The sequence below is a fragment of the Saccopteryx leptura genome, chromosome 3, assembly GCF_036850995.1.
Source record: "Saccopteryx leptura isolate mSacLep1 chromosome 3, mSacLep1_pri_phased_curated, whole genome shotgun sequence".
Lineage (NCBI taxonomy): Eukaryota > Metazoa > Chordata > Mammalia > Chiroptera > Emballonuridae > Saccopteryx > Saccopteryx leptura.
Window position 1 is genome coordinate 269,727,978 of NC_089505.1, and position 24,209 is coordinate 269,752,186.

The following is a 24,209-nucleotide window of genomic DNA, read 5'->3' on the forward strand; positions in this document are numbered from 1 at the left end:
AAAAATAAACACAAAAGTTCTTGAAGAGAGAGCAAACCCTAAGGGAATTTAGCCCTCTGAAATTATGCAGTGTATACTGAAATCATTCTGGGAGACTCCTACCCCAAATAAGAATCCCTTGAAGGTTTTCTCAGGTTTTCTCTCACACATAAATTCTATGACACCTAATTGACAGGATTATTTGCTAACACAGATGGACCTGGCGATGGATAAAACCATCTGAAATGTTTGGTTTTTCACTAGAAGAATTAAGAGTCTAGCCCTGGCTGGCTGACTCAGTGGTAGAGCATCTGCCCAGGATGTGGAAATCCCAGGTTTGATTCCTGGCCAGGGCACACAGAAGAAGTGCCCATCTGCTTCTCCACCCCTCCCCCTTTCTTTCTCTCTAGTCTTCTCCCACAGCCAAGGCTCCATTGGAGCAAAGTTGGCCTGAGTGCTGAGGATGGCTGCATGGCCTCCACCTCAGGCACTAGAATGGCTCCGGTTGTAACGGAGCAATGCTCCAGATGGGCAGAGTGTCGCCCCCTGGTGGCCTTGCCAGGTGGGTCCCGGTCGGGCACATGTGGGAGTCTGTCTCTCTGCCTCCCTGCTTCTCACTTCAGAAAAATACAAAAATAAAAAAATTAAGAGTCTATAATATGTGTGAATGGAAAAGGCACTGGACTGGCGGGCAGTAAGTTTGCCACTAAGTAGTTACGAGATTTGGTTTTGCCACCTCAGCTCTTTGAACTTCAGTTTCCCAATTTGTCAAATACAGAAATGAGAATTAAATGATCTCTAAGGCCTTTTCTAGCAACTCCTAAGTTCCACAATTTTAAGATGGCTTTGAACACTTTTGCACAAAGAGAATTCTAACATTTCAACTCATAATATAAACTAAGAATATGCAGAAACCAGCTATATGAAGATAGAATATTTTTAAATATCTCCCAATAGAGGTTTTACTATTGTTAAACTAGGCTCTCACTCACTCGATCAAGCCATCATAGCTCCATGAAAGGGAGCAGAACAGATGCCATCACAAGAATGAAGAGGATATGGTTTAGAAGGAATGCTTCTGATATAGTACAAAAGGAGAAAAACCCATCTGTTATAGTTCTGAGGAACGATGGAAAGGGGACAGAGAAGAGGTATCAGACACAGTGTTTACTTTCCATCCTTTCTTGAGATAAAAACTAGAATTAGAGGAATGCAGTTGAAGTATTAAAATAGATATGGGGAATTCCAAGAAAATTTGCGTTATTGGTTTGCTTCCCTGGGTATGCCTGTGAGAGGTTGAGTCCTCTATGAACTCTGCTTTCAGCTTGAACGCACGCTCAATATGAGATAGGGAAAATAATGCAACATTGGTGGAGGAAGATGGCTCAACAGAAGAGACCAAAACAAGGCTCCTGGGTCATCAAGGCCTACACATGGTGTTCAGGGACTTCAGAAGTTTACATATATCTCATTGGAAGCAAGAGTGAGATGTGAGGGCGATCTGGCTGCGACATCTGTCACCTCACTGATCGCCAGGGTTGATTCGGCTGATCTGGCTGGCTAGGCGGGTGTCCCCTTCCTGCCTCACTGCTCCATGTGCGTCCCTCCCGAAGCTGCGTGCTCGGTCAAAGAGGACGACCTATAGAGGAGAAGACCGTTCTTCGGTCAAGGGTATAAGAGTAGCTGTGCTCCCCTGCTAGAACCTCCAAACAAGTTTCAAGCAAGAGTGGCACAGTGAAAAATCAATGGACCTACAGAGACCTGGGATTGGTAGAGGTTGCACTGCATAGGGCAAATGGCTCTGGCATGGACTTCAGCAAAAGAGCCAGTGTGACATCTGTGAAGGACAAAAATGACTTGCTTTACCTCTAGGGCTCGCAGTTCTGCTTTCAGTCCATTCCAGCTACTCCAACACAGGGACTGGCATGCATGGCTCAGGTCCTTCCCTGATGCCATGTAAGCTTTCCCATCCCTCAGAGCTACTACCAACCCACCAGTCACTGTATGAATTAGAAAAAAGCACTTCAGGCGTCTACGACCATACCACCCTGAACACGCCCGATCTCATCTGATCTCAGAAGTTAAGCAGGGTCGGGCCTGGTTAGTACTTGGATGAGAGAAAAAAGCACTTCTTTTCTCAAGACACTTTACTTCTGTCAAAAAATTGCCTTAACATACTGGTTTTGTTGGAACAAGGCATTCTGCTACTGCATGCCAAAGAGCTGTCGTTATAACTTAGAAACCTAAGGTGCCAGAGATGTGAAAGACACTCCATCAATACCTCATATAGCAACCCTTGACCCCCATACATATCTTGGAATGAGAGGGAGGTGGAGAAACAAAATCTAAAAGACTTGGCATTTCTTTTTCTTTTATTTATTTATTTAATTTTTCTGAAGTGAGAAGCAGGGAGGCAGAGAGACAGACTCCTGCATGCGCCCGACCGTGATCCATGGGGCAAGCCCACTAGGGGGCGATGCTCTGCCCATCTGGGGTGTTGCTCCGTTGTGGCCAGAGCCATTCTAGCACCTGAGACGGAGGCCATGGAGCCATCCTCAGCGCCTGGGCCAACTTTGCTCCAATGGAGCTTTAGCTGTGGGTAGGGAGGAGATAGAAATGAGAAGGAAGGGTGGAGAAACAGATAGGTGCTTCTCATGTGTGCCCTGGCTGGGAATCGAACCCAGGACAACCACATGCCGGACCAATGCTCTACCACTGAGCCAACCAGCCAGGGCCTTAGCATTTTTTAAAATGAGATAGTACAGGGACTTAAGAAGGTTAAAAGTTACAGAAAATAAGCTGCATCTTCTTTGTACATCTGAATTAATAAAGTGAATCTGTCATACCAAAATGCAAAGTCTTTATAATGAAGATTTGGCCTTTTATTTTAGCATTTCCCATAGCATCTTACATAGTAATAATACTCAGAAGGAACCAATAAGTGCTTGTTAAATAAAAAAATTTTATAAATTCACTTATAGTTTTCCTTTTCTCCCCTACATTTATTTGAACCAAATCTGATATTGTACTTATTTCCACCTAGCTAACAACCATAAAAATCTAGAGTTCTTCAGTTTTTTTAATTTTTATTTTTAATTGATTTGAGAGAAACATCAATTTGTTGTTCCACTCACTTATGCATTCATTGGTTGATTCTTCTATGTCCCGGACCAAGGGATGGAATTTTCAATCTTAGCATACCTAGAGGATGCTCTTAATCAACTGAGAGCTACCCCACTAGGGTCTTCAGTAGTTCTCTAACAACCCTCCTCAAATATTTTTTTGAGAAGGAAACATATCTAAGTGGTCTCCATCTTCAGGACCAAAGAGAGATCACCTAAAAGTTACAGAATTAAAAAAAAAATTGAAACAGGATTATATAGTGCAAAATAAATCCTTATTAAAAGGTGGGGGTCCTGATTTCCACAAAGGAAAAAAAACTTGCCTAGAGTCACATATCAAATCAGAACTCAAAACACCTGGCTTACATCTCCCTGCTCCTCTCCATATCTTGCCTCTCTCCTTCTTCCCATAATACACTTTCCTCCCTCTCAGCCTTACTTTATCTTACTTTGTAACCACTTGATTATCTCAAGCCTTGGCAGCAACTGATCAAATCAAATGAGAGAAATAGCCCAAAGATCTGAAACAGAGTCAGGTAAACTGTCAGTTTTACCACATCCACAAAATGATAAACAAAAGAGAAAGCAGAGAGAATTGAGAAAGGGTACTTTTTCAGTTATCACAACAGCTACAGAGTAAAAAATGCGTTTTCCTTGGGGAGAGATTACATTGAGAATAGATACAGATAGAAAGGATAATTCCGCTTGGGTTTTTTTCTTTTGAGTTTGTGGACCCTAAAAGAAATTTTCAATCACATAGAACAATCATAACCGAAAACACATTTACTTCTCACCTTTTCTCACATATTTCCCCGAATATTACACAGACCAAAAAGTAAACTTATCAAAGGTCTACTGCCTATTAACCAAAACCTTTTCAAGGCACAGATGACTCCTTTTAGACGATGATTAGGAACGGTCTCCAAACTTCAGTTACCATTTTCAAACTGATCTCCAAGGTTTGCTAATACCCTCAGCTCAGCTAAAGGGCAAAGAATCTCTAGCGCTCCCTACAGTTCAGACTTTGAACCTACCCACCACAGAAAACCCAAGTTACCAAAGATCGGTTCCTTCGCTCCACTTTTTTTTCCGCCTAAAATTTCGGGTGAAGGTGGGGGGTTGGGGGAAAGCTGAAACGGCAAACCGAAGGATTAATCACTTCTCCCCATTACATCAGCAGCCCCCGCCCTTTCCTCCGAGCACCTCCTCTCCTAGAACCTTCGCTACGCACTGGCGCTCCCTTCGCCCACCCCCTGCTCTATTATATGCCCTGATACCTCCCCATTATCACCCGCCCCACCACACTCCCCCTCTCCCTCTTCCCCCTCCTTAGCAGGGGAGGGAGGGCACCCTCGAGAGGAAACAAGGCGTTGAACCAAGGGACTTCGCGATAAGAGCGGAAGCCTCATTGGCTCGAAGGTTGTACGGGCGCCTCCAATTGGCTTCTCGGTAGGAGTCCCCGCCTCTCTCTTCCCCGCCCATTCACCCCTCCCCCCGCTGCCCGGTGGCCCTCCCTCGCGCCCCTGACCAGCCCCGCGACGGGGAGGGACCGACTGGGCGAGTGGAGGCTTCGGTGGTGTCAATGGCTCCTCCTGCCACGGAGCAGCAGCAGAAGCCGCGGCGACAGGGCTGAGGAGGAGGAGGAAAGGTTCCTTTAAGGAGGAGGAACGACGACGCCTCTTTTTCCCCCTATCTCCTCCTTTCACGCTCATTTCCCCTTCGCCGAGGAGAGAAGGGGGGAGGAGAAAGAAGAGACCGAAGAAAGAGAGAAAAAATTCCTCTCAGAAATCTCTTTCAGGGGGTGTGGGGGGGAGGAAGAGGAAAAAAAAAAAAAAAAAGCCGGGCGCCCCCTGCTCCCTCCCTCCCTCCCTCCTCTCCCTCTCTTCTCCTTCTCCCTTCCTCACCCGCCCGCCCACTACCCCCGCCGCCGGAGACGCCGCTCGGGAGTCGGCGGGACCGGGGTCTGCTTTCTCGGCCGCCGACGCCGCGCTTCCCCTCGGGATCGCCAGGCGGCCGGACGCCCTTTCTTTCTCTCGCTCTGCCCGTCTTCTGTCTCCGTCCCTCGCGGCCGCCCCGCCCGGCGGCCTCGGCCTTCCCCGTGCGTCAGGCCCGCCCGCCCGGCCTTGCTCGGTCTCTGTCTCCGCGGGCCTTTCTCTGGACTCGGGGGCTTGCTCGCCCCCTCCGCCCTGACCGTCTCCCCTTCCCCTCGCTCCCTTTCCTTCCTCCCCCCTTCTCCCCACCCCCTTCTCCGGCCGAAGAGCTCGCTGTGCGTGTGTGTGTCCCTCCGCCAACGCCGCCACCTCAGCCCGGCAAATGAACTCCGTCCGAGCCGCCAACCGGAGACCCAGGAGAGTGTCGCGGCCGCGCCCGGTGCAGCAACAGCAGCAGCAGCCCCCGCAGCAGCCGCCGCCGCAGCCGCCTCAGCAGCAGCAGCCGCAGCAGCTGCCTCCGCCGCCGCCGCAACAGCAGCAGCAGCCTCCCCCGCCACCACCGCCGCCTCCGCCGCTGCCCCAGGAGCGGAACAACGCCGGCGAGCGGGGTAAGGCCGCGCTCCCTCCGCGTCGCCCGCCGGCTCGGGCGCCTGGCCGTTGGGGACTCGCGGGGAGGGAGGTCGGAGCGAGCGGGGGCGGGAGACGAAGGCGGGTCCCCCGGTGCCGCAGTGTCAGCCCGACCCGGGCCCCGGCCAGCAGGAAAAGCCGCGGCTTCCCCACTCGCCCGGGCTCTCGCTCAGGCCGCGCTTTGTTCGGTTTCGGGGCTCGGCACCCTCTACCCCCACCCATCCCTCTGGCTTCCCGGTTAGCTCTCAGACCCCGCTGGAGTCTGCTGGTGGCTGGGGGAGGGGGCGAAGGCGGAGGGTGGGATTTCCCCCTTTTCTGCTGCCTTTCCCGGTTTAGTCTCCTTCTTCCTGAGGGGAGGTGGGGAAAACAACTGGGAGTGATCGGGCGGTGAGGCTGGCTGGGGAACTTGTTTTCCCCCTTTTCTCTGTTAGCCTCCCCCTTCCTGTGGAGGAGGGGAGAGGGGGAGTCAGAGTGGTCCGTGGTGTTGGCCGGGGAACTTGTTTCCCCCGCCCCCCGCCCTAGTCACGGGGTAGGGGGAAGCAGCGACTCCTCTCCCAGCCCCACAGTGTTTGCTGCGCAGTTTGGCTTTAGTTGCAGAACCCCTTGGCAGGACCCGTTAAATCAAGACCTTTAAATAAATAAATATAGAATCCATCGGCCATTTCCAGCCCCCTCCCTCGCGTTCAGTGCAGTTACTCTAACGTTCTATCTACACCCCTGCCTGCCCTCCCTCAGCGAACCCCACGCCGCCGTGCTGCCCTCCACCTCTTAGTGGGGTTTGAGCGCCCCTTCCTTAGAACTGGCCCCTTGGTGCGTGTGTGCTGTGTGTGTTGTGTCCAAGGCCTATTGAAATGTGTCATTTGGACCCAACTGTGCAGCTCTGTCTGGTAACCACCATTGTCTCAGGGCTGAGGCTCCCAGGGGTTGGATTCTTGCTCTAGCAAAAATAATGTTCAGTTCTACTTGGACGATGTGGTTATTTTGGGAGGTTTATGAGGTGGGGTGTTGCACCGTGGTCTCCAGATGTAACTATTTTCTTTATTAGCTGCTTTCAGTGGGGTGGAGGTCAGTACCATATTTATGTGTACGGTTGTTGTTTTTAGAAGGAGGGGAATTGTTAGGAGACATTTTGCGTGTTTTCGTTGGCGGCTTAAGGTTAATTTTACATGCGTTGGTTGTCACACCTCTTTGATTAAGGTAATTGAGATTAAAGCCCTTTTCAAAATTATACATTCTTTAAAAACTGTTACAATGTTGTACTTGATCAAAATATTTAACAAATGAAAGAGGGAGATGATAATCTGAAAAATAGTTTAAAGGTTTTCACTAGTCACAGTTATAGATAGTCCTTGAGAAACAGTTTGCTGTATGTTGCTTGAAAATGTGGTGTTTCAAGCCAGGTAGAGGTCTTGTGTAACATTCCTGATACATGTGTTAAAGATTCTGTGATACATTTACAAGTTTTGTGGGGTTTTTGTAAATTAAAAATATTTGTAGTTTAATAATTTCCTTTATATTTACATATCAGGGGTCTCCTGTGTTCCATTCAAATAATATTCACGTGTCCTTCCAGAATTGGCACTATATATGTAATATGTAATAGAATTGACTCTTTTTTTTTTTTTTTTGGAGAAAACATACTGGATTGAAATCCTCGAGTATATTTTACTGCTGGATATACAGCTTTTTCAAGGTGTAATGATTTGTTAATACCATTAGCACTGAATCACATTCTTTCAGCCAACTTAATTTAGTCCCGCTGTATGTTTAAATGTTTATTCTTAATCACCTTTTCACAGTTTGTGTTTTATTTCAAACTTCCTTGTGATACTTTTATCTTGGACACTTTTCCTTTGAAATTATTAGCTAAGAAAGTCTTGTTTCCTTTTGAAGTAAGTTGACTTAGTTGTTGATAGTCACGTCAGTGTGTTTTCTTTTTATTGATGTCCATAAGCTGACTAAGATGTTAATGAATCAGAATTTCAGTACTGTATGTACCTTACCAAATGGTAAATCAAATTCAGTATAGAATTGTTGCTTTGCTGCAAGCTAGTAGAAATTGTTCTGGAGATTCCATGTTGGCACAGAGGGGAAAAGAACTTGCTGAGTAGTTTTCAGGAAAAGTGCTATGGATTTAGAGGGCAAATAAATGTACTCAAGATGAAGAAAACAAAGATGAATTAAAAGACTAAAAATAATATTTTGCTGGCTTTATGTAAAAATATGTCATTCTTTGAAAATTGGCAGTTTTATTATACTATATATTTTTTAACATATAGTTCACATAATAATCAGAAGTTAGCCAAGAAGAATATTTTTTATTTTAAAAAGTTTTATGGAGCATGCAAAGTGTCACTATTTCTGGTTTGGATTGGAGGTTTTATTGTTTAAGGACTTTGACAAGGTAATTAAGGAACTACAGCTAACACGTGTTGGGGGGTGTTACTAACTATTAATGGATATGTAACTTGCATTAGAGTCTTGGATAGAGTTTCATAGTAGTGGATCAGACAACTTTCCAGGTAGGGAATTGAAGAAGTGAGATTCACTGGTTTAAGATAAGTTAATTCAATCTCTATATAAAATAACTTACTTTACATAAATTAGGATGGGTTTTTGGCTCTTCAGTGGTAATAAAATAGCATATTTTTCAAGCAAAAATTCTGTCAAGACTGGTTTTTAGTTGCTTCTTTGCCCACAGGTTAATTGGTCTGAAAACTTCCTTGACATATTCTTAAACACACACACACACACACACACACACACACACGCCAATGGTTGAAGAAGAAACAACCTTATAGTATGCAATCTTAATGAGGATTTTCCAGTGTTCAAGAGAAAGAATTTCTTACATTAATAGTCCACTAATCAGTTTTTCAGTCTTTTAATGTAAATTACTGAGTTTAGGATTTCATATACCACTTTAAGCTAATAGAAAATAATTTGCGTTCCACATAGGGATACTTTGATAGTATATTCCAGAGTCACTGAAATTGAAAGTAGTGTGGGGTTGTATATTTTATATTTCTCTTTTAAAACATTAAAAAGATTTTAGCTTTTGCAACTTGTTCTGCTGAATTTATCTTGATACCAATTTGGTTGGCAGTTTTTCTAGAAGTATGAGGAAAGCTTACAAGTCTGCAGGAGTGCTATGTATTCTGAGTACTTTTAGTTTTTAGTTGTTAAAATTGATTCCTTTGCATAAGTAATAAGTGCATATACCCACACTCAGCTACTAAATCATCCTACTTAGAATCAGTCACTATTAGTTTCTAATTTATTATGCTTTAATAAAAGATGAAATTTGACATCTGAAAATAATTTTGATATAGTTTTTGAAAATAAGTATAATTTTTGTTCTAATTAAAGATTATTTTGAAGTGCTGAACTTTTAACCGATCATTTATAGTTGAAGAAAATTAATGACATTAGTGGATTTTACTATTGATCTCTAGTCTGAAATAATTGTAGAGAGTAAAAACTTAAGTCTCTTTAAATCCCATAAAGGGGTAGGCAAAAGTAGGTTTACAGTTGTGTGTGTGTGTGTGTGTGTGTGTGTGTGTGTGTATATATAATAGTTTATTCTTGAATTATTATTATATTATTTATTTGTATTATAACTTAAACCTACTCTTGCCCACCCTGAATTTGTGGCATAAAAATATCACATGACTCTGAAATTAAAGAATTTTTCATTGAATTTTTGGAAATAACTCAGTAGTATATTACCTAAAATATTCCTGATGGAGCTACATATTTATATCTGCAGCATCCAGGAAACTCCTTAGTGTTCTAGTCATGCATGTTAATTTTACTTTGTCGGATTGTTCTGGCCCATGATATTTTACTTTCAGGTTTTTCCTGCTACTTATAGAATAAGGAACTCTTCTACAACCTTTCCAGATAGAAAATTTCTGGACAAGGAACATTATTTTTCCTGTTTGGGAATTAAGTACTGTGGGTTACTATTCCCCAGTCTGGTGGCTAAACCTTCATAATATTTACATCCCATGAAAAGGAAGGATGCTGAGTGTGTGTGTGTGTGTGTGTGTGTGTGTGTGTGTGTGTGTAAAAAGAAAAGCCTGTTTTCTCAAAACTTATAAATGATTTGAGGAATAGAAATGGGATAATGACAATGCTGATATCAGAGTTCTGCTAATTAGGCCTAAGGGTTGTCCCTGTACTACTTTTCTCTTAACTGGTAATTCTGGCAAACTCAAGGAAAGGCCAGCCCCTGGCTTGTTAGTGAGTATGGTTGGACCTACCTAGAATTGGCAGAATTCAAGGCTAGTATTTTCTTAGGGGTTTTTTTTTTTCTATTTGTTTTAACTTTGGAAATAAACAGTCTGTAATAATGAGTTATTTCGACTTGAGTTCTCTTATTTCCTGTTCTAAAAAGTTACTCTTAATGTTATGTCTGTTAGGATTATTCTGATTTAGACTTTTCTTTTTACTAATTTATCAGTCCTTTGAATTGCATTCTTATCTTCCAGAGAACTCTGGCTAATATCTGAGATTGCTAGCAAGGTACCCCAAAATTGCAGTTGTTACCTTTGGGAAATAGAATTATAAAGAAGTGAAATATAAGGGAGGAGACATTTGGGTGTTATGATGGAAAGAGGTCAGAGTAAAATCGCCTAGACCTGGGTTCTAATCTGGCTACACCTGTAAGGATCTGATTGATATGAAGCAAGAATCTCTTGGAGCCTTACTTCATTGTCATTAAAATGGGAATGATAACACTTACTGTATAGGAAAATTGTGAGGATAAGAGATAGCAGAGTACCCAGCACATGGTAGATGCTCAGTAAATGGCAGTTCTTTTAAATATTAATAGCAAGGAATGGAGTGGGCTGTATATAAAACTAAATTCAAGAGATAAAATGTGAGTCATTAAAGAGTTTCTGGTACCTCAAGTTGGAATCTAGGCAATTTGTGAATCACTAATCTTACATCTAATGAATTAAACCATTCCTTGAAGAAAAAATCAAGAAACATAAGAAACAGAATAATGATAACATTATCATTTTTCTGCTTACACACTAGAGTCTGTGCTGCTTTCTCATACATGATCTCATTTAATCCTTAACAGTTCTATAAGATGGATGTTAAATAGCAGTGAATGTGCATAGTAACAGAAGAATTTTAAAACTAATGTTATCTAGTATTTCCATAAGCAAGGGGAAATAACAAAATACATTTGGCAGAAGGTCTCCCTCACTTTCAGGGAGGGAATAACCTAGCCTGTGTAGCACATCTGTCTCCTGTCCTATCCCATCTATCCTTTTGGAAACAATAATGGAGTCTGATGTCCTTATTGTTAAATCATCTGGTTTCACATTTTCTAAGTTAACCTTTTGATAGTAATTTTACATCTCCTGTAGATTTGTCTCCAGAAGAGATTGCATTGTTTGCCAGCATTTTTTGTTTCTGGATTTTTGATATCACTAAGCACTTGTACAAAGAAGGGTAGATTTTCCTTGAATTACTCATAAGGTATGAATAAAGGGTGTTAGGTCATTTTAGATCAGGGTTTATACCTAGACTGTTTCAGAAAGGAAAAAAAACGTGAATTAAATTAGACTTCAGCACTGATTTTGGCAGGTTTGTGGACTAATTGATCTTTTCTTACTGTAGCTTGGTGTCTTTGCATGTGTAGTTTGGGGGTTTTATACATGTTTTGTTAATAAAAGATAATGTGCTTAAACTTGATCCTTAGAAAATAGGGAAATGAAACCAACTAACTTCAGTTACATAATTTATTTTAGTTGATGGCAAATATCAAAAATATTTTACTTTGAAAATGAATGCATTGTATATATATATTTTTTTATTTTAAAACACCCCAAATAAGATAACATGGTAAAAGCAAATATAAGTTCTGTATAGTAGTTGCTTATTCTCCCAATTTCTAAAAATACAGTTGTCAAATGGAAAATTGTGTGACTGTTTGAAAAGAAGGAAAAAATTTGCTATTCTCTCAATTGATGGCTAAGCCTTAAAAAAAATTAAGGAATACTTCCACATCTCATGAGAGACAAGGTGGCATTCATCTATTTTGTGAAGAGAGCCTACTTTTTTGTTTTCTCAAAGCTCAGAAATTATTTAGTGATAGAAGTGGAGTAACAGTCCATATTTTAAAATTATTTTTCTGGTAACAGTGATAATCTTAGTTTCACTATTTTCCCCTAGTGTATCACAACATTCATTCTCCAATTGGTCGAGTTGGGTTGTGTCAGAATCTTTGTTGAAATTTTTTATTTAGTGTGACATTAACTGACTTACTAAATGGGTTCAACCTGTGGCATTGGTTTCTGTAGTACCATGTATTCATAACTGACTTGAGTCAAATTAACTTTTGCTGGTTTCACTAATCTGCTTGAGTTTAGATCTCAGAATTCTTTTTTACATTCAAGTATGATTTTGCATGCATGGGATATAATGTAATATATAACACATGTAAGATGTGGCTTTATGAGAATCTTAACACCTCGAAGGAACAAAGTAGGGAAGAGAAAGAGCATATAACTATATTTTAAAATTATTTTTACTTAATGATTTTAGATAGAGAGCAAGGGGTGATGAGAGAGAGAGAGAGAAACAGTTGATTTGTTGTTTCACTTATATATGCATTCACTGGTTGATTCTTGTATATGCCCTGACTGGGGATCAAACCCACAACCTTGGCATTCAAGATTGGCGATTAGGACGAGGCTTTAACCAACTGAGCTGCTTGGCCAAAGCAAGCATATATTCTCCTGTTATATTTTGAGATGGACAAGGTTGGTGTACAGTATATAATGTCACTAGTAATTGTTTCTTTACACATAATTGATCATTTTGAAAAAAGAAAAATAGACTTTAAGGAAAATTAGAAGTCAGTAAAATTTAACAAATAAAAATTAGGAGGCATTCCAGGTTTGTGTCATGGCAGAGAAGAAAGATAAAAGAAGATTTATTTGAAAGAAATGGGAATGGGTAAAAATATTTTTGGCAATGATGTCATACAGTAAACCAAATGGTGGAATCATTTATTTTTCTTTACCTAGAAGGCTATATGTTAAAAATAGCCACAGAAGTAATTCACAGTTGTGAACATATTACTGATATCTTCACATTCTTTTGAAATGCATTTGCATTTTTAATAAACTGATTACTTAGTCAAGTTTTTGGTATTTTAGGTGCAATAAAAGATAAGAGAAATTAGTGATTTGGACAAAGACTTTTTGGGAGTAGTATGTCCTCAGAGGCAAAGTAAGCGTGTCAGGAAGGGGGGAAAGTAGAAGATTCTTGCAAGAATCACTTACCTTACACATTTTATTGTTTTTCCTAATCTACTTCTAACCTAAAAAAATTTTTTTTAAGTTTCACTTTTGTTTTTTCCAGAACACTAATTTTGGGTAAGAGTTGGAATGGAGAGGATAAAGAATTAGAGCAGGTAGGAGTGCTAGTATTATGGGTCTTTTTTTCTTTTTTTTTTTTTTTAAAGAGAGGAGGGAGAGAGAAAGGTGGGGGTGGGGAGTGGGAAACATCAACTTTTAGTGGTTGCCTCTCGAATGTGTCTTAAGCAGGCAAGCCCAGGGTTTCAATCCAGCGACCTTAGCATTCCAGGTCTATGCTTTATCCTCTGCACCACTACAGGTCAGGCAGTATTAAGGGTCATTTAAGTTAATAGTGGTCATCTGAATTAGAAACACAAGGTATGTATAGTCATTTCTGTATGCTTATATGTAATATATATAAATATATAGTTATTCAACTTGTGGAAATTTATGTTTTTAACTAAGGTCATGAAAGTATACAAGTGCACAAATCATTGGTGTATACAGCTTTATGACTTTTTCTCAAAATGAATACATCTGTGTAACCAGTAATGCCTGGATTAAGAAATAAAACACTGCTGGCATTACCAGTCACTACTCTTAATCCTGTCTTTCTAACTGCTTGAATTAGTTTTACCTATTTTTGAACTTTATGTAAATGTAATTACCAAGTATGTATTCTTAGGTGTCTAACTTGCTTAATATTTATTTGTGAGTTCAATCCATTGTGTTGCTTGTAGTAATAGTTTGTTCATTCTTGTTGCTGTATAATATTACATTGTATGAATAGACTACAATTTATCCATTCTGCAATTGATCAACATAAAGTTGTTTTCATCTTTGGCTGTCAGGAGTACTGCTACTATGAGCATTTTATGCACATCTATGTATCTTTTGGTGGAACACATGCACACATTTTTTAGTATTGCTTATCTTTACCCAAAGGCAAAATTTTCATTTACTTTAAAAGAAATAGAAGAAGAAACAGCTCTAAGATACGATTATGACTTCTCATGATTATATTGCTAAAACAATTGATGGTTTTATTTTAGATATTAGTGTTTTTCTTAAGTCGTTTAGTATGTCCACTCTAACATCCTTTAACAGTCCAGTGTTAATCAGGAAGTTTGCCCATCAGTTTAATATGTGTTAATTTTTTCCAAATATTATAGGTTGGATTATTTTGAAGAGGGGGGAAATTTTTATTTAGGAATTTTAAAAAAACACTGTGGACTTTAATATGTGATTCTGAGTCTTTATTCCTAGGAAACCCTGTTGTTTCTTTTTGCTGCTGCCATAAATATTTTTGTTCCTTCATTGCAGTTCGGAACCCTGTTTCTTACTACATTTTAAGCTTATCCTTTTAACTCCTCTGAAAATATTTTGCTATTGTGTGGTCGGTTTTTTCTCTTTTTCTGCATATCTTGATTATTTTTTGTTGATTACATTCAGTTTATTTTAAAATTATAAAACTTTCACAGAAAAATTGGGATATATTTTACTTTCAAAGTTGTTTTTCTAGTCCTTGACCAGATCTGTCAGTTACTGGTGTATAGGACGAGGGTGTACAAGTGTCTGGCAGCATTATAAGTTCTTCCTCAAGTGAAAGCTTGTGTTAAAGTTCTAATGGCTTATAAGCTTGTTCCCCCTATAATAGGGCTATGTTCTTAAGGAATTACTTTTTTGAAACTGATGATACAGTAGCCTTAGATATAAAAAGAATAAGATTTCATTACTTCATGTTTACTCTTTCAGCACTTAGCACTCCAGTGCTAGTGCTAACAGTTGTTCTTTCTTGTCTATGACAAGCAGTATGAGAGAGACTGCCACCTTCCTTTCAATCTTTTTTCTTCTCTTTTTAAAAACACATAGCCACATTCAGTAAATGTTGCTATAAAGTTTGACCCTAAGGAGCCAAACCTTTTTCAGAATGGCCTTTTTTTTAGAGTATTACCTTAATCTGATTTCTAAATTAGGGGATTTTGAATAAGGTAACTACTGAGATGCTCTAAAAAAAGTCTTTCTGTGCCTGACCAGAGGTGGCACAGTGGATAGAGCATCGACCTGGAAAGCTGAGGTCCCAGGTTCGAGACCCTGAGGTCTCCAGCTTGAGCCCAGGGTTGCTCATTTGAGCAAAGGATCATCAACATGATACCAAGGTCACTGGCTTGAGCCCAGTGATTGCTGGCTTGAAACTCAAATGTCACTGACTTGAGCAAGGGGTCACTGGTTCAGCTTGAGCCATCTCCCTACCTCCCCATCAAGGCACATATGAAAAGCAATCAATGAATAAAATTTCTGCAACTATGAGTTGATGTTTATCATCTTTCTCCCTTCCTGTCTGTCTACCCTGTCTGTCTGTATGTATGTCCAAAAAAAATCTGTATCATCTGAATTACCAGTATAAATCAGATCTGACTTTGTTAGGCATTACTATATGGACACTGTTCTTGCCTTTTGGTACTTGAGATAGAGACTGAATTGCAAATCAGTGTTTTCATTGTCTTCTGAGGGGAGGGGAAAAAGAGAGAGAGTGATTGATTGATTCATTCATTCATTCATTCATTCATCATTTGTGTCCTTATCCTTATTCTGTTTGCAAGACCAGAGTCTTTTAGAGTGTTTTTCTGTGAGACACTATGATAATGGTTTGTTGCCCAGTCTGTTGGCACAGTAGATATAGAGTGTCATCCCAGAGTACTGAGGGTGCCAGCTTGACCCTGAGGTCTTTGGTTCTAGCCCTGGTTGGGGCACATAGAGGAAATCAGTGGATGTAAAAATAAGTAGTACAGTGAGTTGATGCTTGTCTCTCTCTCCTTCCTGCCCCCCAAAATCAGTGGGAAAAATGGTTAAAACCCTCTACTGTCTGATGGTATATTTTACCTTTTAATCATCCATTGGATTACCTCTGTGCCACACTTAGAAACTTGTTGCAGCCCAAAGGTTAATCTAAGTGATAGCATGTTTATATATAAGTGGTTAAGAAAGAAACATGTGCCTAGTGAAGGAAATTAACCTGCAGAGTTGGGGTCATTCATTTTGTTCTCATAGTATCATTCTTCTGCACTATATTCATTGTTTTGTCCTTATATCCAGAAACTGAAAGGAGGAGGACAGGTTTAAGTTAGATTATATATTGCTAGAATCTAAACTCCTCAATTGCAGAGATAAAACAACACTTGAAAGGTTCTTCATAGCATCTGTAATTCCATATACCAAATATATAATTTAACTCCAGATTCTTAGTATTTCTATTGCTATATCTTATAGTGACCGTGTCCTCTTTATTTCTGAGTCATTTGATTTGAGACCCTTTTAGACAAAATCTTTAAAGCTGAAAGGCTGAGCTGGGAGATCTAGATGTAGTGAGTTCGTACAGGATCTGTAAAGTTAAGTGTGATTTTAGAGGGTTAGGAAATGTCACGTACCAGTCAAAGACATGCATTAATAACACAGTGAAACTGGGAATACAGTACACACTCTTGATTTTGTGAAGTGTCTCAAAATTTGGGGTGAAATGTTAGCAGTAGTGTCTTGGGATTGATGGAGGTGAGGTGATTTTTATTTATTTTTGAGTGAACAGAGGAGGCAGGGAGGGAGATGAGAGATGAGAACCATCAATTCTTGTAGTTGTCACTTTAGTTCAGTAGTTCTCAAACTTTTTGAAGTCGAGGCACATTTAAAATCCTACAAATAATTGTAGGCGCACTATATACAAATTTCTGAGAAATATAATAAGTCAAATATCTTCTTTAGAAAAAAATATAAAGTCCAAGCGTGCTTTTATGGTAATTAAACAAAAAAATACAACAAAATTAAATTTATTCTGACATTAAAAAACATTTTTGTTACATTTTTTGTTATGCTTTTTAGAATTCGTAAAAAAGGGATTAAAAATTAAAAAACAAGTTATCTTTTTATATATAAACATTCTGAGTAAGATTTAGTAAATTCGACAGGTCCTGGCGCGAATATGTTGAGTTTTTTCATTCTTGTGTTTATGAGAAACATGAGCCTGATGTGTCCTAGCGATTTCTTCAATATTTGGGCATATATTTGAAAGGCAAACTCTCATTTCCTCGTCAATACTTTGAAGAATTCCTCTCTTCTTACTCTTAATTGGGTTGAGAGTAGAAAATCCTAATTCACATAAATAGGATGTTGAATTTGTAGTAAAATGTTCAAAGCTTTTTTAGATATTGCCACATGTTCTTCTTTTATAGAAATCCAAAAGGCTTCAAGAGACAATTCCTTATGTTTAATCATCAATCCAAAACCCTCACCATACATATCATCTTAACTTTACACCAAACAAAGGATAGAAGAAACTTGCCTTCAGTCTTTCCAGCGAACATGGGGAATAGTGTAAACAATCCAGCACCACAGTTTAACAGCCTTTTGCAACCTAATCAGGCAAGTGAGGTAGGGGGTTGGGCAGACAGTTTACAGCCAGTTCCCCACATGTCCCCCCAAAATCTAAACTCCAAAAACCGTGTTGGTTTTTTGGTCCCCAACAGGCACATATTTCTCTGGAATACCATAGGGCGCACCTAGAAAACTTCTAGGGTGCACCAGTGCACTCTGGCACACACTTTGAGAACCACTGCTTTAGTTGTTCATTGATTGCTTCTCTTTGTGCCTTGAAGAAGGGGAGCTCAAGCCAAGACAGTGACTCCTTGCTCAAGCCAGCGACCTTGGGATCCTGTTGATGATCCCACACTTAAGCTAGTGACCTTAGGGTTTCAAACCTGGGATCTCATCATCCCAGGTCAGTGCTTTATCCACTGCGCCACCACTGGTCAGGCAGTGAGGTGATTTTTGTTACTATTTCTACATTTCTTTGTTTTTCAAATACTATATGGAATCTGGAAGGAGGGAGATTTGTATTTTTAAAAGAATTATATATATATATACTGTGTGTATATATAGATATAGATATAGATATAGATACAGATATATTCAGTGAAAGAAGGGGAGGCAGAGACAGACTCCTGCATGAGCCTCGACCAGGATCCACCAAGCAAGCCCACTAGGGGGCAACTCTGCCCATGTGGGGCATTGCTCTTCTGCTCATCAACCAAGCTCTTAGCTTCTGGGGCAGAGGCCATGGAGCCATCCTCAGCGCCAGGGGCCAACTTGCTCCAATGGAGCCATGGCTGCAGGAGACGGGTAGAGAAAGATAAAGAGAGAGAAGGGGGAGGGGTGCAGAAGCAGATGGTTGTTTCTCCTGTGTGCCCTGACCAGGAATCAAACCCAGGACATCCACACACCAGGCCGATGCTCTACCACTGAGCCAAACTTCCAGGACCAAAAGAATTTAATAGTTCTGATTGTGTTGTGAACTCCTACTATTGTTTGGTTTGGTGATATAGTCTCCACAGGAATCATTCTAAATTTGAATAAAAACTTAAAATTTTCCATTTTTCAGTGCTATTATGTTTTAAGTGCTTATGGAAATTTTTAGTTTTGTATTCATAGTAACTTTAGGATAATAATTGACACTGTCATAGGTAATGAGGATAATTAATAATCAGGAAGTCAGAATTAAAAATTAAAAACAAAATTTTTTATTCAAACTTTGAGCCAATGATTCTGTCTGTCTAGGATAAGTTTGTGACTACATATTATGGTAGTAAATACAAATAGTATTTTAATTACATGCCTGGCTGTATGATGGAAGATGGAAATATAGTATATAAACAACTAGATAATTAGAAAAGAGAAATTTATTTGGTCACAACAGGTGGCTATTCTATACCTTAGGTATGATATGGACTCAGGTCTATTTGATAATGATGTGGGGTTATTTTCTTTTCATAAAAGGGTAATTAGCTCTTAAGAAATAGATGACTATTGCCTGACCAGGCAGTGGCTCAGCAGATAGAGCGTCGGACTGGGATGCAGAAGAACCCAGGTTTGAGACCCCGACGTTGCCAGCTTGAGTGCGGGCTCATCTGGTTTGAGCAAAAGCCCATCAACTTGGACCCAAGGTTGCTGCTTCTCATCTCTCGGAATCAGAGAGAGGGATACATAGGGACAGACAGACAGGAACAGAGAGAGATGAGAAGCATCAATCATCAGTTTTTTGTTGTGACACCTTAGTTGTTCATTGATTGCTTTCTCATTTGTGCCTTGATCGCGGGCCTTCAGCAAACTGAGTAACCCCTTGCTTGAGCCAGCGACCTTGGGTCCAAGCTGATGAGCTTTTGCTCAAACCAGATGAGCCCGCACTCAAGCTGGCGACCTCGGGTTCTCGAACCTGAGTCCTTCTGCATCCCAGTCCGACGCTCTATCTACTGAGCCACCGCCTGGTCAGGCTATTATTAGTTCATTAAGTTGAAAAAGATTGCTAAGGGATGTTGTTCCATCAATATCAATAAAGAAAGCATACCCCTCTTCTAAGAAACTATATCTAAGACATTTTGGGCTGTTGGGTCTAATGTGTTTAGGAATAAATAAGAATCTAGCAATTTTTAAAAAAATACGGGCTTTTGAAGCTTAAATTTAGTTATTAGTTTGAAATTGATTCATCTCAAACTCAACTAGTTTTCTTATTATCTTACATATTCTTTATAAACCTAAACCAAATGAAAACAAGCATTTTTCTATTACAATGTACTAAAAACCTTTATTGAAATAAGTGAACTGCTTGGTTTTTTATTTTGTTTTTAAATTAGGAACTACTGGTATGGTTTAGGGTTAATCAGTCACTGAGTGTAAATTCTAGATAGTAATCAGCATAGTTTTATGAAGAGCTGATATTCTAAGACTGTTACTCTAAAGAAAGACAAACTAAAGGTGACTAAACGTTTCAAATGTTTAAAAGTAATTCTTAAAAAGAAAAATGTTGCTCAATTATTTTTCACTAGGCCCAAAAGATAGCTAGAGAAAATTAATTTAAATGATTTGTTTGGTGATTTAGACTGTATGAAGACTATCTGGTTAATTCTAGAAGAGATCACTAAGGAAGATTATAAACTTCCCCTTTTTAGTGGCAACTTTAGTATAAGATATTTTAATTATCTTAGAGATGGTAATTAGAAATTACAGAATGTTGGAAATAGAACTATGGTCTTGAGGTTTATTCCTTTGTACAAAGTGATAGTTGGAATTAGAACCTAGGTCTCTTGACTCCCAGTTATCTGTTCTGTTAGACAGTTCTAGTATCATTCTGTTCATTTTTCAGTTGAGTAATTGGTTGAACCTATATATCTGGTAAAAGTTTCTGTAATCTTAGTTGAGCTAAACAAAAATTAATGTTTGGAATACTTATTCAGTAACTTAAAAAGAAAATGCAAGTAAAATTATAGTTTGTTTTTTATTGGTTGACTTAATTTTTTTCATTAGTTTTAGCTGTGACTGGTTGAAAATAAAGCAGTTGTATTATTCTGTGTAAGGTGAACCACATTGATGTTAGATTCATGTAATGATTCCCAGTGTAACTGATTTCAGATGCTTAAAAACTAGTTAATGCTTTTGAAAAAGTGAAGTTCTTTTCTATGTGAATTCAGTGTCCATTTATGATAGCGATATTTCAGATCAATGAAGCAATAATTTACCAATCAAGAAATGATAATTGTGGGCCCTGGCCAGTTGGCTTAGTGGTAGAGTGTTGGCCCGGCATGTGGAAGTCACGGGTTCGATTCCTGGTCAGGGGACACAGGAGAAGCGCCCATCTGCTTCTCCACCCTTCCCCCCTTTCCTTTATCTCTCTCTTCCCTTCCTTCAGTTAAGGCTGCATTGGAGCAAAGTTAGCCCGGGCGCTGAAGATGGCTCCATGGCCTTGTCTCAAGCGCTAGAATGGTTCCGGTTGCAACAGAGCAATGCCCCAGATGGGCAGAACATCACCCCCTGGTGGGCATGCTGGGTGGATCCCAGTCGAGCCCCTGTGAAAGTGTCTCTCTGCCTCCCCGCTTCTCACTTCAGAAAAATACAAAATAATAATAATAATTGTGACTTATCATTTAAAAAAACATTCAGTTAGTTTTCTACTTTGTTCAGTATCAAAAAAATGCATTCCAAGTGATTAAAAAGAACATTGTTGTAATTTTTAATATTTTTATTACAGTAAGAACATTTGACATGAGATCTGTTTTAACAATTTTAAGACTACTTACAGTATTGTTAACTATAGATGAGATGTTATATATCAGATCTCAAGAACTTATCTTGTATAACTGAATCTTGAAATAACAACTCATTTTCCCTTCCTCCCAAATCCTGGCAACCACCCTTCTCCTCTACTATAAATTTGAGTGTTTTAGATGTCTCACATAAGTAGAATCATGTGGTATTTGTCCTATCTGTAACTGGCTTATTTTACTTAGTAGCATATTGTTCTCCAAATAAGAACTCAATAGTTATTAAAAATCATAAAAGAATTAGGAGAAAGTACTTTCCCTAAACGAGGCCAAAAGTAATCCAGAAGTCATTAAAGGGAATGATCAAGAAATTGACTTCATGGTGCTAATCAAGTTAAGGCAAATGACAGACTGGAAGAAAAAAAATTGCACCTTATCTAACATACACATGATTAATATCATGCATGAGTTTTTATGAAAAACATTTTAGAGATAAAATGTTATTGAGCTAAAACTGACTTTTAAAAAAAAATAATCTGCCATTTCATATACCGCCTCACTTGCACCGTTCTCAGAAGCTACCACTGGCATGAATTAGATACAAACCTGTTCATTGCTTTTTAAAAATACTTTTTTACGTATACTTGTACATCTTTAAACATTTAGTTCTAAGGTGTTATGGTTGTTCTTATGGGAAAGTAAGAACTTGCCTTCAAGATATGTATGGTTCAGTGGTGTTAAACAGGAACATAAAATCTTCTTTCAAAGGATACTTAATAAGTGAGTGGTATAAATCATGCGTACCTGGCACTCTAGAAATTTTTTAATGAGTGATAGGTGAATTAATGAATACAGAAGTATATAAAATTGAAAGGAAGTCATTTCTTTTCCTTTTCTCTTGTCCAACTCCCAGATGTAACTCTTAACTCTATGTGTGTTACTTTTGAATTTTTAATGCACACATATATAAATATGCATACCTTTTTATGCTCAAAAGAAACACTATATTAATTTGTAAATTAAGTTTTTTTACTTATATCCTGGACATTTTCCTATATCAGTATAAAGTTACCTCATTTTTTTTTACATTTGCAAAAATAGTCCTTTATATGAATGTACAACAATTTTTATTAAATGTACCTCTTGATTTAGGTTCTTATTCTAATTCTGCTATTATAGGACTGCAGTGAACATCTTTGTAGAGATATGTTTATGTCAATATTTCAATAAATAGTTTCATAAAAATGAGTTAAGTCAAAGGGATATTTGCATTTTCATTGGATAAATGCTGCCAAATTTGTTATTTTAAATAACTCCACTATTAATATATGAGATTAAATGTTAATGAATGAATGAACACATGAAATACTTAAGAGTAAAGGGGAAACTAGTCTGAGGGCTGAAAAGGTTTGGAAAGACATCCCAGAGAAAGCGGATACTTAAACTAGATCTTGAAGAATTGAGTATGTCACAGATAGAGGAAAGGGGGATGGGGAAGAGGGTATTCTTAGTAAGAGGAAATGGGCCAGACAAAGGGCATTGAAAGAGTTACCAGGACAGACTTTTTACTTTGTCACCATTCTCTCTTCATCTTTTGGTTTACTTTATGTTGGTGTTTCTTTTCCAAAAAGGAAATTAAAGGTGAATATAGGCACTCTTCTGTCTTCAAGGCTTTACCACTGGTGTAATCTAAATTTTTTAGCTGAGAATTCAGTCTTCTACACTTTAGTTAGCTGTTTTTCTTTTGTATGATTTTTCCTTTGACAGACTTCATATACCTATTCTTGAATGAACTGTGCACATTACTATTCCATATATTTATATATATTCACACATATATGTGTATGTGTATATATAATTTTTTTGACAAAGACATAAAATTTTGCAATCAGTTGTTGCTTGACTTTGAATTGATCACTTTCTTTTGTGCCTCCAGCCTTCTTGGTAGCTACCCATATCCCAACCTCAAGTGCTTACTATCATTTACAGTTTTTAGTAGGTCCATTTATGCTTAATATATGAAGGATTATTGGTAAATATTTGATAATATTTTTTATAGTAAGCTCATCTTATTCTATAAATGTCTTGTTAATCTGTTTGGCACGAAGTTTCTGAAAACTCACCAGAATGTATTTTTTTTATTAATAGCTCTATACTATCAGTGTATGGACTTAAAATATACAATAAAAATGAAATATAATTTATATATTAAGCACAAGGAAAAAAAATTTAATATTTGCTTTATTGATTTTGGAAAGGGAAAGGTAGAGAGAGAGAGAGAGAGACAGACAGACAGGAATATCAATCTGTTCCTGTTGTATGTGCCCTGACCAGTAATTGAACCAGCAACCTCTGTGCTTCAAAGACAACACTCTAACCAACTGAGCCATCTGGCCAGGGCAAAAAAATGTTTTGTAAGCACTTAAGTACCCATTAAGCTATCTAGCTATCCATGGGAAAGCAACACAAAAGAATTTCTGGGCCCTGTCCGGTTGGCTCAGCAGTAAAGCATCGGCCCGGAGTGTGGAAGGCCCTGGTTCGATTCCTGGTCAGGGCTCACAGGAGAAGAGACTATCTGCTTCTCCACCCCTGACCCTCCAGTTTCTCTCCCTCTCCCTCTCTCTCCCTCTCCCCCTCTCCCTCTCCCTCTCCCCCCCTCCCTCCCTCTCCCTCTCCCCCTCCCTCCCCCTCTCCCCCTCCCTCCCTCCCTCTCCCTCCCCCTCCCCCTCCCCCTCCCCCTCCCCCTCCCCCTCCCCCTCCCCCTCCCCCTCCCCCTCCCTCTCCCTCCCTGCCCTCAGCCATGTCTCAATTGAGCCAAATTGACCCTGGGCACTGAGGATGGCTCCATGGCCTTGCCTCAGGCACTAAAATAGCTCAATTGCTGAACAGTGGAGCAGCAGCCCCAGATGGGCAGAGCATCCCCAGGTAAGGGGCTTGCCAGGTGAATCCCTGTCTGGGCACATGCAGAGTTTGTCTCTCTGCCTCTCTATCTCTCACATAATAAAAATAAAATTTTTTTAAAATAATTTCTGTGATATTATTATAATTACTCTTTAGTAGTTTAATATTTATAGTCACATTTATTGATCACTGTCTTCTAGGTAGACACTAAAATGCTCATTTTATTCTTACAAAAAGTTCCCATAT

General features: G+C 39.4%; 1 protein-coding gene across 1 annotated transcript in view; it reads left to right on the forward strand.

Annotated features, from left to right (window-relative positions):
- The first annotated feature begins 4,636 nt into the window (after nucleotides 1–4,636).
- The window catches only part of FBXO11 (F-box protein 11), a 91,764-nt gene continuing 72,191 nt past the window's right edge, over nucleotides 4,637–24,209 (forward strand). Inside the window, exon 1 of the mRNA XM_066378320.1 lies at nucleotides 4,637–5,640. Within this exon, the coding sequence (XP_066234417.1) occupies nucleotides 5,415–5,640 (226 nt within the window). The 5' untranslated portion in view covers nucleotides 4,637–5,414. The remainder of the gene's footprint in view (nucleotides 5,641–24,209) is intronic.